The sequence below is a fragment of the Colobus angolensis genome, unplaced genomic scaffold (genome assembly GCF_000951035.1).
Source record: "Colobus angolensis palliatus isolate OR3802 unplaced genomic scaffold, Cang.pa_1.0 Scaffold120, whole genome shotgun sequence".
NCBI lineage: Eukaryota > Metazoa > Chordata > Mammalia > Primates > Cercopithecidae > Colobus > Colobus angolensis.
The window spans coordinates 924,282-936,909 of record NW_012113142.1 but is presented as its reverse complement, the minus strand read 5'-3'; the positions used below and the strand labels follow the sequence as shown (position 1 = coordinate 936,909).

The 12,628-nt window shown below is 49.8% G+C and overlaps 1 protein-coding gene across 1 annotated transcript in view; it reads right to left on the bottom strand.

The window, feature by feature from the left end:
- The window catches only part of CUX1 (cut-like homeobox 1), a 376,408-nt gene that overhangs the window by 116,309 nt on the left and 247,471 nt on the right, over window positions 1-12,628 (bottom strand). Inside the window, exon 9 of the mRNA XM_011929952.1 lies at window positions 5,482-5,530. Within this exon, the coding sequence (XP_011785342.1) occupies window positions 5,482-5,530 (49 nt within the window). The remainder of the gene's footprint in view (window positions 1-5,481; window positions 5,531-12,628) is intronic.

Below are 12,628 nucleotides of genomic sequence, written 5' to 3'. Positions count from 1 at the left end.
GCAAGTCCCCTGAGGAACAAAGCAGCCCCAGAGCCGAGGATGGGCTGAGCCCTGCTTCCCCACCCTCAGCAATTACAGTGAACGTCTCGACTCCCAGAGGTAACCCCATGTCAGTGACTTTGCAGGAAGGAGGCCAGGAACGTCTACCATGGCTGGAGACCGGATGCTGACCACCACGTGTCCCATGCTGATGCTGCACCAGTGGCCAAGGCCTCCATGGAGACCCACTCTCCATGGTGAGGTTCAGCTGTGGTTTCCAACCCCTAACCTCAACCTGGAGGGTCCTCCACTAGGGCAGTCTTGTGACATAAACACCACCAGGCAGGTGAATGGGAGGAGGGCAGCTCACTTCAATGACTCCCTTCCAGCCCCACTGTGGGCTAGGAGAACGTGCCACTGCACTCCAGCCTGGGCGTTAAAGCCCATATTCGTTCAGTACATCTTTTTGAGCACCAACTCTGAGCAGGCCTCATAGGTACTAAAGAAATGCTGGTTCCAAAGCCGGGCACAGTGGCTCATGCCTGTAATCCCAGTACTTTGGTAGGCCAAGGGGAGAGGATCGCTTGAGCCTGGGAGTTTGAGACCAAGGCCCACCAGCAACTCAGGTCACCACTGCTCAGAAAGGAGGCCCTCGAGGGGCAGTGGGTGGGCCGCTGTTTTTCACTGCAAAAAAGCCGTGAATTGCTGAAAGCCCCGGGACGGGGTTTCACACACAGTTTGAAGTGCAAAGCTGTGGCTTCTTATTTACCCCGGGACGGGGTTTCACACACAGTCTGAAGTGCAAAGCTGTGGCTTCTTATTTACCATGAAGTCTCAAGAGTTCTGAACCTTTACTGTCACCAATTGGGACAGTAAGTATTTATGCCAGTGCCCTGATGTTCAACAAACAGGTGTGAATGAGGCTCGGACGTAATTGACAGGTGCCAACTACTCTACCACTTCTCTGTAACAGAAGCACAGTGCTTTAGCAATAAAAGAGCGCTTCAGGTCTCAGTAGAACATTCTAACTACATGCCTAGGGAAAACGAATGTTGTATGCCAGTGAGCTAGTAAATTGCTCCTCCTGGGGGTTTCCTGATGGGAAAGGCGTTGGTCCAGATGCCTGCCGCCTGCACCAGTGTGGGACCGTGTCTGTGCTCTCCTCTTACTGCCCAGCCCACCTCCAGCTCACCTCCGCAGCGACGGCCTCGGGTCAGGCCCATGCCATCTCTCCCCTTACTGCCACACTAGCTTCCCACTGCTCCCCTGGCTTCTGGTCTTTCCACTCCCATCTGTTCTCCAAGGTACAGCCAGAGAGATCCTTCTAGAACTCAAACCTGATGTCTCAATCCTGCCTACGATTCTTCAGTGCTCCCAGGATTAATCCTTCACACTGGGACCCTCCTGCAGGCCCGGCCAGGTCCCCTCCTACCAGCCCACTCTCCGACCCGCATCTCTGGTGTTGCTTTTGAACTCCTGGGCCCAAGAGATCCTCCCACCTCAGCCTCCTGGGTTAGCTGGGACCACAGGTGTGCACCACCACACCTGGCTAGTTTTTTTTTTTAACTTTTTGTAGAGATGGGGGTCTCACTAATTTGCCCAGGCTGGTCTCAAACTCGTGGGCTCAAGCGAGCTCCTGCCTCAGTCTCTCCAAGTGCTGGTACTATAGGTGCCGCCACCACCATGCCCAGCTCTGGGCAGCTTTTCTCCTAGTTGATGGCCCAGGCCAATGTCCCCTTCTGTGGCTTTCCTTTAACTTTCCACTTCTTTTCCTGCTGAAAATATTCTCCCAATATTCCAGGGCTTGCATCTTTCCTCTCTGAATGCTTCTCATGTCACGAACTCCCAGACTTCAGGGTCAAAAGGCACCTTTTGAGCCTTCCTGTTCAATCCTTCCTTCGGTCCACTCTGTGGCTGATTCCCCATCTCATGCTATCTGGGAGGGCTGGCGAATCTGCTTGCATAGCTCTGGTGACAGGCAGTTCACTCTCTCCAGAGCAAGCATCTTTCAGCGTGGCACCTCTGGAGAGCCAGACTGAGGAGGACCACCATTGGGAATAAGCTTCCTGACTGGGCATGGTGGCTCACACCTGTAATCCCAGAACTTTGGGAGGCGGAGGTGGGTGGATCGTTTGAGCCCAGGAGCTCAAGAGCAGCCTGGGCAAACATTGCAAAACCCTGTCTCTACTAAGAACAATAATTAGCTGGATGTGGTGGCATATGCCTGCAATCTCAGCAGTTTGGGAGGCTGAGGTGGGCAGATCGCTTGAACCCAGGAATTCGAGACCAGCCTGGACAACACGGCAAAACACCACCTCTACTAAAAATAAGAAAATTAGCCCTGTGTGGTGGCATATGCCTGTAGTCCCAGCTACTGGGGAGGCTCAGGCAGGAGAATTGCTTGAACCCAGGAGGGGGAGGTTGCAGTGAGCTGAGATGGTGCCACTGTATTCCAGCCTGGGCAACGCAGCAAGACTGTCTCAAAAACAAAAATAAAAAAGTTTCCTCCCGCCAGCCTCTATGCTTGGTTGGGGTCTACAGGGGTCTCTCAGAAAAGGCGTGGCTCCGTCCCCTGGCCTTTCTTTCTTTCTGGTCGGCCCTTGAGAGCTACAAGGACAGAACCTACAAATACCCCCACAGCCCTTCCCTCTTCTCATCTTTTCATGTCCCAGATTCCTGAAATTACCCCTCTTGCTCCTGTTGTCCAGTGATGCTGCTGTCTTTCCCCGCTACCCCAAGATTAGGAAAGTCTCTGAACCCCATAGTTCCTTTTGCGTTAGAGCCCCTCCCTGTCCTGGCCATGGAGTTGTCTCTGAACACACTCCAAGGAGCTGTTTTCTTTACAGTGTGGCTTCCAGTCTAAAATGGAATTTCCAGCCGGGTGCGGTGGCTCACGCCTGAAACCACAGCACTTTGGGAGGCCAAGGCGGGCGGGCAGATCACCTGAGGTCAGGAGTTCGAGACCAGTCTGACCAACACGGTGAAATCCTGTCTCTACTAAAAATACAAAAATTAGCCGGGCATGGTGGTGGGCACCTATAATCCCAGCTACTCAGGAGGCTGAGGCAGGAGAATTGCTTGAACCCAGGAGGCGGAAGATGCAGTGAGCTGAGATTGTACCATTGTACTCCAGCCTGGATGACAAGAGTAAAATTCCATTTCAAAGAAGAAAAATAAATAAATTTAAAAACTGGAATTTCCCAGGCATGGACTCATCACTGCCAATGAGCAGAATCACCACCTTCTCCATTCTAGAAACTGTATTGCTATTAATGCAGCCATATCAGGCTATTAATTCTGGCTGAGTTGTTGGTGAGAACTCGCCTCTACCACTTACCACCCTTTCCTGAAGGCACGACTTTACAATTCCCCCAAAACCTGTGCTTCTTCAGCAGCTATAGAACTAACATTTATTGAGGCATCTTTTTCTTTTCTTTTTTTTGAGATAGGGTCTCACTCCGTCACCTAGGCTGGGGTGCAGTGGTGCAATCACAGCTCACTGCAACCTCTACCTCCTGGATTCAAGTGATCCTCCTGCTTCAGCCTCCTGAGTGGCTGGGACTACAGGCACACTGCCACACCCAGTTAACTTTTGTATTTTTTATGGAAATGGGGTCTTGTTAAATTGCCCAGGCTGGTCTCAAACTCCTGACCTCAAGTGATCTGCCTGCCTCGGTCTTCCCAAGTGTTGGGATTACAGGTGTGAGCCACTGCGCCTGGCCACCATCTACTTTTTACTCTGGTATTTTACCTCTAATCCTCAAAACAACCTTGCAAAGGAAGCATTAGCTAAATTCCCTTCCTTTCTTTCAAAAATTTTTAATATATTTTAAATCATGGTAAAATACACAAAGCATAAAATTTACCATCTCCACCATTAGCGTACTTTTCAGTAGCATCAAGGATGTTTACGTGGTTGTGCAATTAATCTCCAGAATTTTTTCATCTTGCAAAACCAAAACTTTGTACCCATTTAACAACAACTTCGTATTTCCCTCCTCCCCTCGTCCCTGGCAGTCACCGTGGCACTTTCTGTCTCTCTGAAGTTGGCTCCTCCTGAGACTTCATAGAGGTGGAATCATTTCGTCTTTGTCTTTTTTTGTGACTGGCGTATTTCCCCTGGCATAATGGCCTCAAGGTTCATTTTTCTTTTGATTTTTTAATGACCAAGAAATTTAAGAGATTAAGAGACCCGTCAAGGCCACACAGGAAATACCAAGTTAGGAACTGAACCCATGTCGTTCTGGAGTCAGCACCTGTCCCTACGGTCCTGTCTGATGTCTCCTAAGACTGGGGTCCACCAAGTGGCTTTGGCACCTTGAGAAGTGCGTTTGCTTTGCCAAACTTCTTAGGTACCTGGGGACTGTCTCTGAGACCACGGAGAGTCTGTTCGAGACAGTGCACTGTATTCACAGGATAAGGCTCTCCCGTTTAACAAACCAGGCTCTCCTGTTGGGTACATTAGATTGTCCAAAAGTGCCATCTAAAGGCAAGGCATGCCCAGGACTGGCCTTGAGCGGAGAGGGGGAGTCGGTGGACACTTGAGAAATAGGAATAGCGATCTGTGATGAAGGTAACTCCTTCCAGTAACTGCTTCTTTTTTTTTTTTGAGACAGATTCTCGCTCTGTCACCCAGGCTAGAGTGCGGTGGTGTGATCGGCTCACTGATTCTCCTGCCTCAGCCTCCTGAACAGCTGGGATGACAGGTGCATGTCACCGCACCCAGCTAATTTTTGTATTTTTATCAGAGACGGGGCTTCACCATGTTGGCCAGGCTGGCCTCAAACTCCTGACCTCAAATGATCCACCCACCTCGGCCTCCCAAACTGCTGGGATTGCAGGCGTGAGCCCGGCCAGGGGACCACTTTCTTTTCAGAGCAACAGCAGCACTGGCTAAAGCAAAATGTTTTCCTGTTCTGTGGGGTCCTTGTGAGAGGAAGGGGTTTTGGGATGGCTGAATTTTCCAGGCAGCAGAGTGTTTAGAACCACCCAACACCATGTACCTAATTATGTGCCAGACACTGTTCTGGGTACTCGCCATAAGGCCTCTCTGAGAACCAAATGTCAGCCAAAAGGGGGTCGTCAGCTGACAGCCCTCGTTGGAGCAAGTGGCTGCAACCCATGAGAACGTGGCGGTAAGGAACTCTCCTAGGATAACACTGTGGTAAGATGTCTATGCTGTCACGGATGCCACAGCTACACAGATGGGTGTTTAGAGACGGAGTAAGGAAAAGGAGACAGTTACCACTTTGGAGGGGATGTTCACCATGGGATGTCTGAGATGCTGGAACCACATCAAAGACTTTGCCAAGGAAATGGTTCCTGGGACTTTTTATGTCTTTTCCTACTTCTCACGACATCAGAAGCAGCATCGACGTCGAAAGCTGTCAGTAAAAAATGGAAGGATAACCGGCCTTCTAACTTCGGGTGACACATCTTCCGAGATGCCAGAAATGGGCCCGCTAGTGTGGGTTTTAGGACTAAAAGCGTCCAGGGTCCTACCTGGTTTGCCCTTTCAAGGTCCGTCATGATCATTTCAATCTCGTCGGCCCTAGGAGGGTGAGAGGGAGAGAGCAGGTTAGTCACAAGGAGCCTGGCTCAGTGGGTGACTGAAGGGACAGCTTCCTAGCTCAGGGCTCAGGAAGGGCTATGTGGAACTATGAGTCAATGCTGTCCAGCAGGAGGAGGTGGGCTCGCACTGGGGGAAGAGATGGGCTTGCTGATGCTATGCGCTCTTTTGATAATCACGTGTCTGGTGCACATGGGCTGCCTGCCTTTGATGGGGTCCCAATCTCACAAATACACCTTGTCCTGCCAAGGGTTCAAAAAGAGCTCTGAGAAGAGTGCTCTGAAAAAAACAGAGGAAGAAATAAATTCTCTTTGTGGGAGGGAATCAAGGAAGGCTGCAGAGGTGGTGACAGGTAAGTGGGGTTTTGAAGGATGAGCAGAAGTTTGCCAGGCTGGGGGTGAGAGGAGGAGCCGGGGAAAGGCTACTTTAGGAAAAGGTACTTGGCAGTGAAAGCCTCACCAGGAATGAGGAAACCAGGACAAGGTGGTCAACTGGAGGTAAGGGGGGCAGGTGAGGATGGAGACACAGGTTGGGGGACTGTACAGGCTGCGGTGCAGACTGCGTGGGTTCATTGCTATGGCCCAGCCTGCTAATAAAATCAGTTGTCCAGGTTCTGCTTTTCCCTTTTTCTGTTTTTCAAGTTTTTCCTTTAGTAATCTGAAGGCAAATACGCGAATCCAACACAGAGCATCATGAGAGAGGAATGTGGAGAGTGTTTTTATGTTTGTTTGTTTTGAGACAGAGCTCTGTCACTCACGCTGGAGTGCAGTGGCGTGATCTCGGCTCCCTGCAACCTCCACCTCCTGGGTTCAAGCAATTCTCCTGCCTCAGCCTCCCGAGTAGCTGAGACTACAGGTGCGCACCACCATACCCGGCTAATTTTTGTATTTTTAGTAGAGATGAGGTTTTGCCATGTTGGTCAGGCTGGTCTCAAACTCCTGACGTCAGGTGGTCCAACCACCTTGGCCTCCCAAAGTGCTGGGATTACAGGCATAAGCCACCGCACCCGGCCTGGAGAGTCCTTTTGAGAAGGGCACAGCCAACTCCAAAAGCCTATGGGAGGTTAGAGCAGGAAACCCGGGCAGACCACCACCCCAACGTCTGCAAGCAGGTCCTGAGGATGGTCTCTTGTTAGGAGCCACAGGCTAGAACTCTCTGTGACCCAAGGAAGGTTTTTTTAGCATGCCCAAGGGCCGTGGAGCCAATGTTACAGCCACAGGGACCTGGCTGGGGTTGAGGGCCCCCATTCTGTGGCTCTGAGTCCACACGCACCTGCACTCTGCTGCCTTCAGGATGCAATCCCTCCCTCAGCCACACGCACGGCCCTTCTACACTAAGGCTCCTTCCTCCTCTTGGCCTTACCCGCCACTCATTCTCAGGGCCCTGTTCTCCAACAACTCCCACCATGTGCAGGACCCCGAAGAGCCAGGCCTTCCTCGGCACTAGGCCTCCACTTGTGCTGCCTGCTTGAATGCCTTCTCCTCCCAGGGAACCTCATCTCCTACTTCCACCCTCTCTGTCCTTCCCAGACCCTCCCAGCGGCTCCGTCTCAGGGAGTAGCACTGTCTTGAGTCCTAGTTTGCAGGTTTGAGTTTTCACTGGGTGCTCACACTGTGAGCTCTCTCTGAATGCTGGGCCATAGGTCCCTTTTGCCCTATATCCCTAGAATTTGTCCAGTATTCACTGGACTGTGTGTCATGTTGGATGCCAGAGTCCTGGATGTGGTCCATCCTGCCAGAGACGGGCAAGTCTACTCCTGGGGACAGCCCAGGGCACCAGACAGGCCTGACAATGAGAGCTCTGTCCTTCCAAAACCTGCTCCATGGTCCCAAGGAGGCAGGTGCAAGTGAGAGTACCTACCCACCCTACTGTGGTTTGTCTCCACCAAAACTGCTACTGAAATTTGATCCCCAGCGTGGGGGCACTGGGAGGTGGGGTCTAGAGGGAGGTGTTTGGGTCATGGGGGTGGATCCCCTCATGAATGGCTTGGTGCCATTCTCCTGGCAGTGAATGAGTTCTTGCTCTGACCAGACTTTAGGAATTGGATGAGTTCCCTTCAGAGTGGGATATCATAACCCCAGGAACCTCCCTGGGTTGTCCCTCTTGGCATGCATCCACCTCCCCTTTGACCCTATCTGTCACGTTATGACGCAGCACGGAAGCCCTCACCAGGAGCCAGGGCCATGTCCTTGAACTTCCCAGCCTGCAGAACCGTGAGCCAAATAAACCTCTTTTCTTTATAAATCACCTGGCTTCAGGTGTTCTGTTGCAGCAACAGAAAACGGGCTAAGGTACACCCTCGATGCTGAGAGGTGGAAAAACTGTCTCTGGGCCCCTGGGCTGGGGAATTTTTGTGGCCTGAGGCTTTTGCAGCCTTTAACTGCACACAGTGATTTGAGGCAGTCTTATCAACTCCCAGCAGCCTGAATAGGGTAACAGATGCCTTGTGATCGAGTTCAATGTTCATTGTATCTGTTTGAAATAATATCCGGCTTTCAGACTGGTCTGAGAAAAAGTCTGAAAAAGCCTGTCAAATGGCCTAGTTAAATGAAGCTATTTTTAGGACAATTTCATGAAGAAGGCAGTGTCTCTGTAAGATAAGTACCCAAACTGGGCCTCTGCAATACAGTGCTGGGTGCAGGCAGTGGGGAAGGGACGGGGCTGCTTAAATGACGAAACATCCCACTGTATCATCTCGAAGTGAAACCTACAAGATCTGACAGAAAAATTGCTGTGCAAAGATAGTCTAACACTACAAATGGTAATTAAAAAAATTAAAAGTGTTAAGGGTCTTATATCAGAAAAGGATAATCACCAGTCAATGCAGAAAGCTGCTACCTTGACACCCTGTTGATGAAGAATTCAGAGTGTAAACTCCTTCAGACACAAAATAAAGGCTTGCAAACTTTTCTTAAGGCTAATGGCAAGGTTTTTTTTTTTTGTTTTTTTTGTTTTTTTTTGGGACAGGGTCTCACTCTGTCACCCAGGCTACAGTGCAGTGGCATGATCTTGGCTCACTGCAACCTCTGCCTCCTGGGCTCAAGCAGTCCTCCTGCTTCAGCCTCCAGAGTAGCTGGGACTAGTGGCATACGCCAGCACACCCACCTAAATTTTTTTTTTTTTTTTTTTTTGGTAGGGCCATGGTTTCACCACGTTGCCCAGGCTGGTCTTAAACTCCTGGGCTCAAGCCATCCACCCGCTTCGGTCTTCCAAAGTGCTGCGACTATAGGCATGAGCCTATCCCAAATCACAAGTTGTAAACATAGTTTTGTACTTTAGTTACCTATCGTGTATTTCCGACGTTCACATACACAGGTCAAAACTGCCCTGGCTACCGTCACTCATTCATTCACTTGCTCCACGAGCGTTTCCGACCCCTAAAAGTTTCCTGGTGCTGGAATGGGCACATAGAGATGCAGACATGGGTCCTGGGTATCTCACCAATGTTGTAGATTTAAAAGATGACAACAAAAATACATAGCTGCTGCGTACCCACAAGATGTGCAGAGGTTGACAATTGCCTAAATCCTCCTCTGAATGCATGAGCAGAGTTGGCTGAAGAACTTGGGAGGTGGATGGGGACTGGTCGGGCTGGTGAGTGAAGAGACACTGAACGTGGGTCTAGGTGAGGACTTTTCCTAATGGCTCCAGTGTGGCCCTATATAAGCCCTCTCTTTCTTTAATTCTGGCTAAATTTATTTTCATTTGAATACTTCTATTCTGTTTGAAACTGCTATTACTTGGATATTGTTGGCATAGCTACTTCTCTCCTCCATGTCGTTCAACTTTTCTTTTATATTTTGCTATTTCTTTATCCTTTCCTGCTGCCTTCTAGATCAAGGTTAACTTGATCTAACTGGTCTTCAGCAATTTGTCTTTTTTTTTTTTTTTGGAGACAGGGTCTTGCTCTATCACCCAGGCTGGAGTACAGTGGTGTCATCATGGCTCATGGCAGCCTCAACCTCCTGGGCTCAAGCGATCCTCCCACTTTAGCCTCCCTAATATAGCTAGGACTACAGGTGCATGTCACCTTGCCTAGCTAATTTTTCTATTTTTTTTTGGTATAGATGGGGTTTTGTCATGTTGTCCAGGCTGGTCTTGAACTCCTGGGCTCAAGCGATCCTCCCACCTCAGCCTCCCAAAGTGCTGGGATTATAGGTGTGAACCACTGCACCTGGCCTATTTTCTACTTCCTCTTTCTGGAATTCCTATTAGGTGGATGTTGGAGCTCCTGAATTGATCTCTAATCTTCTTTTCTTTCTAACATCTACAGCTATATGTTTTTAGTTACTTTCTGGGAAATATCTTCATCTTTATTTTCCACGTTTGTGTTGATTCTTTTATTTATTTTCTTAAAAAAATGTTGTTTATAGAGATGAAGTCTTGCTATGTTGCCAGGCTAGTCTCGAACTTTTGAGCCCAAGCAACCCTCCGGCCTTGGTCTCCCAAAGTGCTAAGATTCCAGGCATGAGCCACCAGACCCGGCTGGCAATGTACCCTTTCTTCTTTGCTCCTAAGTTATTCGATTTTTTACACTGTTACTTCCACTTGAAAATGGAAAATGGTAATTTTCCATTTGAAAATTACCTGTTGGTTTTGCTTCACACTGCCAATATCTTCCTCTGTTTCCCTGAGTGCCTTTGTCATGCTGACTTTGTCTTTGTGGCCCAGCTGTCCTGCCTCATATCACACCCACTGTTGGGGTCTGGGTGTGTGTTTCAGAAGCACTGCTCTCCTCTGCGGCCCAGCTGTTTTTGCCTGTGTGCTTGAGTCCTCCCAGGGATACCAGCCGCTCTTTCTGGCAATGTACATGGTGGGAGGACAGATAAGCCAGCCCTGCTGTGTGTCTCTTCAGTGAATTGAAGGAGAAAAACACACGGCAGGCATTCAATACCTTTCTGCTGAAGACAGGAAGGAAGGGAAGGGGATGGCCCCAGTCTCCGAGATGCCTCACCGATGCCTCCCCTCTGCTGCTTGTCAACCAGGAAAACCCTCTGGCCAGGGAGCTTACTTAGCCTTGACTCTTCTGGGAGCAGCAGCAACGGGAGGACACCGTCTCCCTGGGTGCAGCTCCCTGATCCTGGGAGTGTGGAGCTGAAAAGCTGGAGGCCCTGGCTGCCTGGGGGTGCCGGCTCGGCCCTGGCTGCTTTCATCCACTCCTCACTTGCAGCCTGGTGTTGCCAGCGGCCAAAGGCCCAGGTATAGAGAAGAGCAAGGTTCCAGGGGCCCTGCTTTACACAGAGGCCGGCTTGGCAGGGCTGGGGTCCGTGCAGGTCGAGTCCAGTTCCTGCCAGGTTTATGGGGACTGGGTGGGGCTTGGGCACCTCCTGGAAAGTGCACACTCTCTGGATTTCTTCTCAGATAGCACATGGCTTTGGATTTTCACCAGGACACCCAATATCCGGAAAACCATGCCTCATCTCCAGAAGATTTCATGTCACTTATAAAAAATCAGTCACATTGACGCGGGAAGGTGCACACTTGGCAGTTTGAGGCAATCCCTGGAAGTGAATTTTAAGTTTTCCATCTCCTGGTCAGTTGTGCTTTGGTTACTAAGCAACTGCTAAACGGACCAAAATATTGAATGTGATAACAAGGACTGCACTTACCTTCCATGATGAGAGCAACTCTCTTTTCCCCAAGCTTTCAAATGACAATGACGATACCACACTCTGCCGTTGCAGGGCAGGACTATTCCATACCAGGGATTGTGGTGACAGCCGGGCCCGGAGGGGCTACCGTCTCCATTCATAGAAGAGACCAGAAACCACAGGAGGAGACAATGGGAGGAACCAGGGATGCAGTTGGCGAGGAAACGTCCTGATTATTATTTTTAAAGTCAGCCGGGCACAGTGGCTCACGCCTGTAATCCCGGCACTTTGGGAGGCCAAGGCGGGTGGATCACCTAAGGTCGGGAGTTCAAGACTAGCTTGGCCAACATGGTGAAATTCTGTCTCTACTAAAAATACAAAAATTAGCCAGGTGTGGTGGTGCATGCCTGTAGTCCCAGCTACTTGGGAGGCTGAGGCAGGAGGATCGTGAGCCAAGATGGCGCTGCTACATTCCAGCCTAGGTGACAAAATGAGACCCTGTCTCAAAAAAAAAAAAAAAAAAAGTCTGTATGTTTGTTATTCATTTTTCTGACAACTCTTTATTTTTGATGTGATATTTTTAGTTCTGTCGCCCAGGCTGGATTGCAGTGGTGTGATCACAGTTCATTGCAGCCTCCAACTCTTGTCCTGAGCTCAAGTGATCCTCCTGCCCCAGTCTCTCGAGTAGCTGGGACTTACAGTTGAGAACCACGAAGCCCAGCTAATTTAAAAGAAAAATTTGTTTTTTAGAGACAGGGGTCTTACAGTGTTGCCCAGGCTGGTCTTAAACTCCCGAACTCCAACAATCCTCCTGCCTTGGCCTCCACAGTAGCTAGGACTATAGGCATGCACTACTACACCTAGGTAATTTTTTCTTTTTTGTAGAGACAAGGTTGATCCTGCTATGTTGCCAAGGCTGGTCTTGAATTCACGGCCTGAAGCGATCCTCCTGCATTGGTTTCCCAGAGTGCTGAAATTATAGGCATGAGCCACTGTGCCTGGTCTGTTATTAATTTTTCTAAGGAGGTATTCTTTTTTAAAAGCTGAAAGGAAAACACAACTAGCTAAGTGCGATCGGGGCTTTGGAAGATGTGAAGTGGGGCCATCAGTGTTTGCAGACCAGGACCAAGGAGGCAGGTCTTGCCTTGGGGCATCTCCCAACCAGTTTTTTGTTTTTTTGTTTTTTGAGACAGAGGCTTGCTCTGTTGCCCGGCTGAAGTGCAGTAGCACAAACTCAACTCACTGTAGCCTCTGCCCTCCCGGTTCAAGCGGCTCTCCTGCCTCAGCCTCTCAAGTAGCTGGAATTACAGGCGCACCCAATCATAGCTAATTTTTGTATTTGTATTTTTATTTTTTGAGATGGAATTTTGCTGTTGTTGCTTAGGCTGGAGTGTAATGGTGTGATCTCGGCTCACTGAAATCTCCGTCTCCTGGGTTTAAGCAATTCTCCCTGCCTCCACCTCCCGAGTAGCTGGATTTACAGGCATGT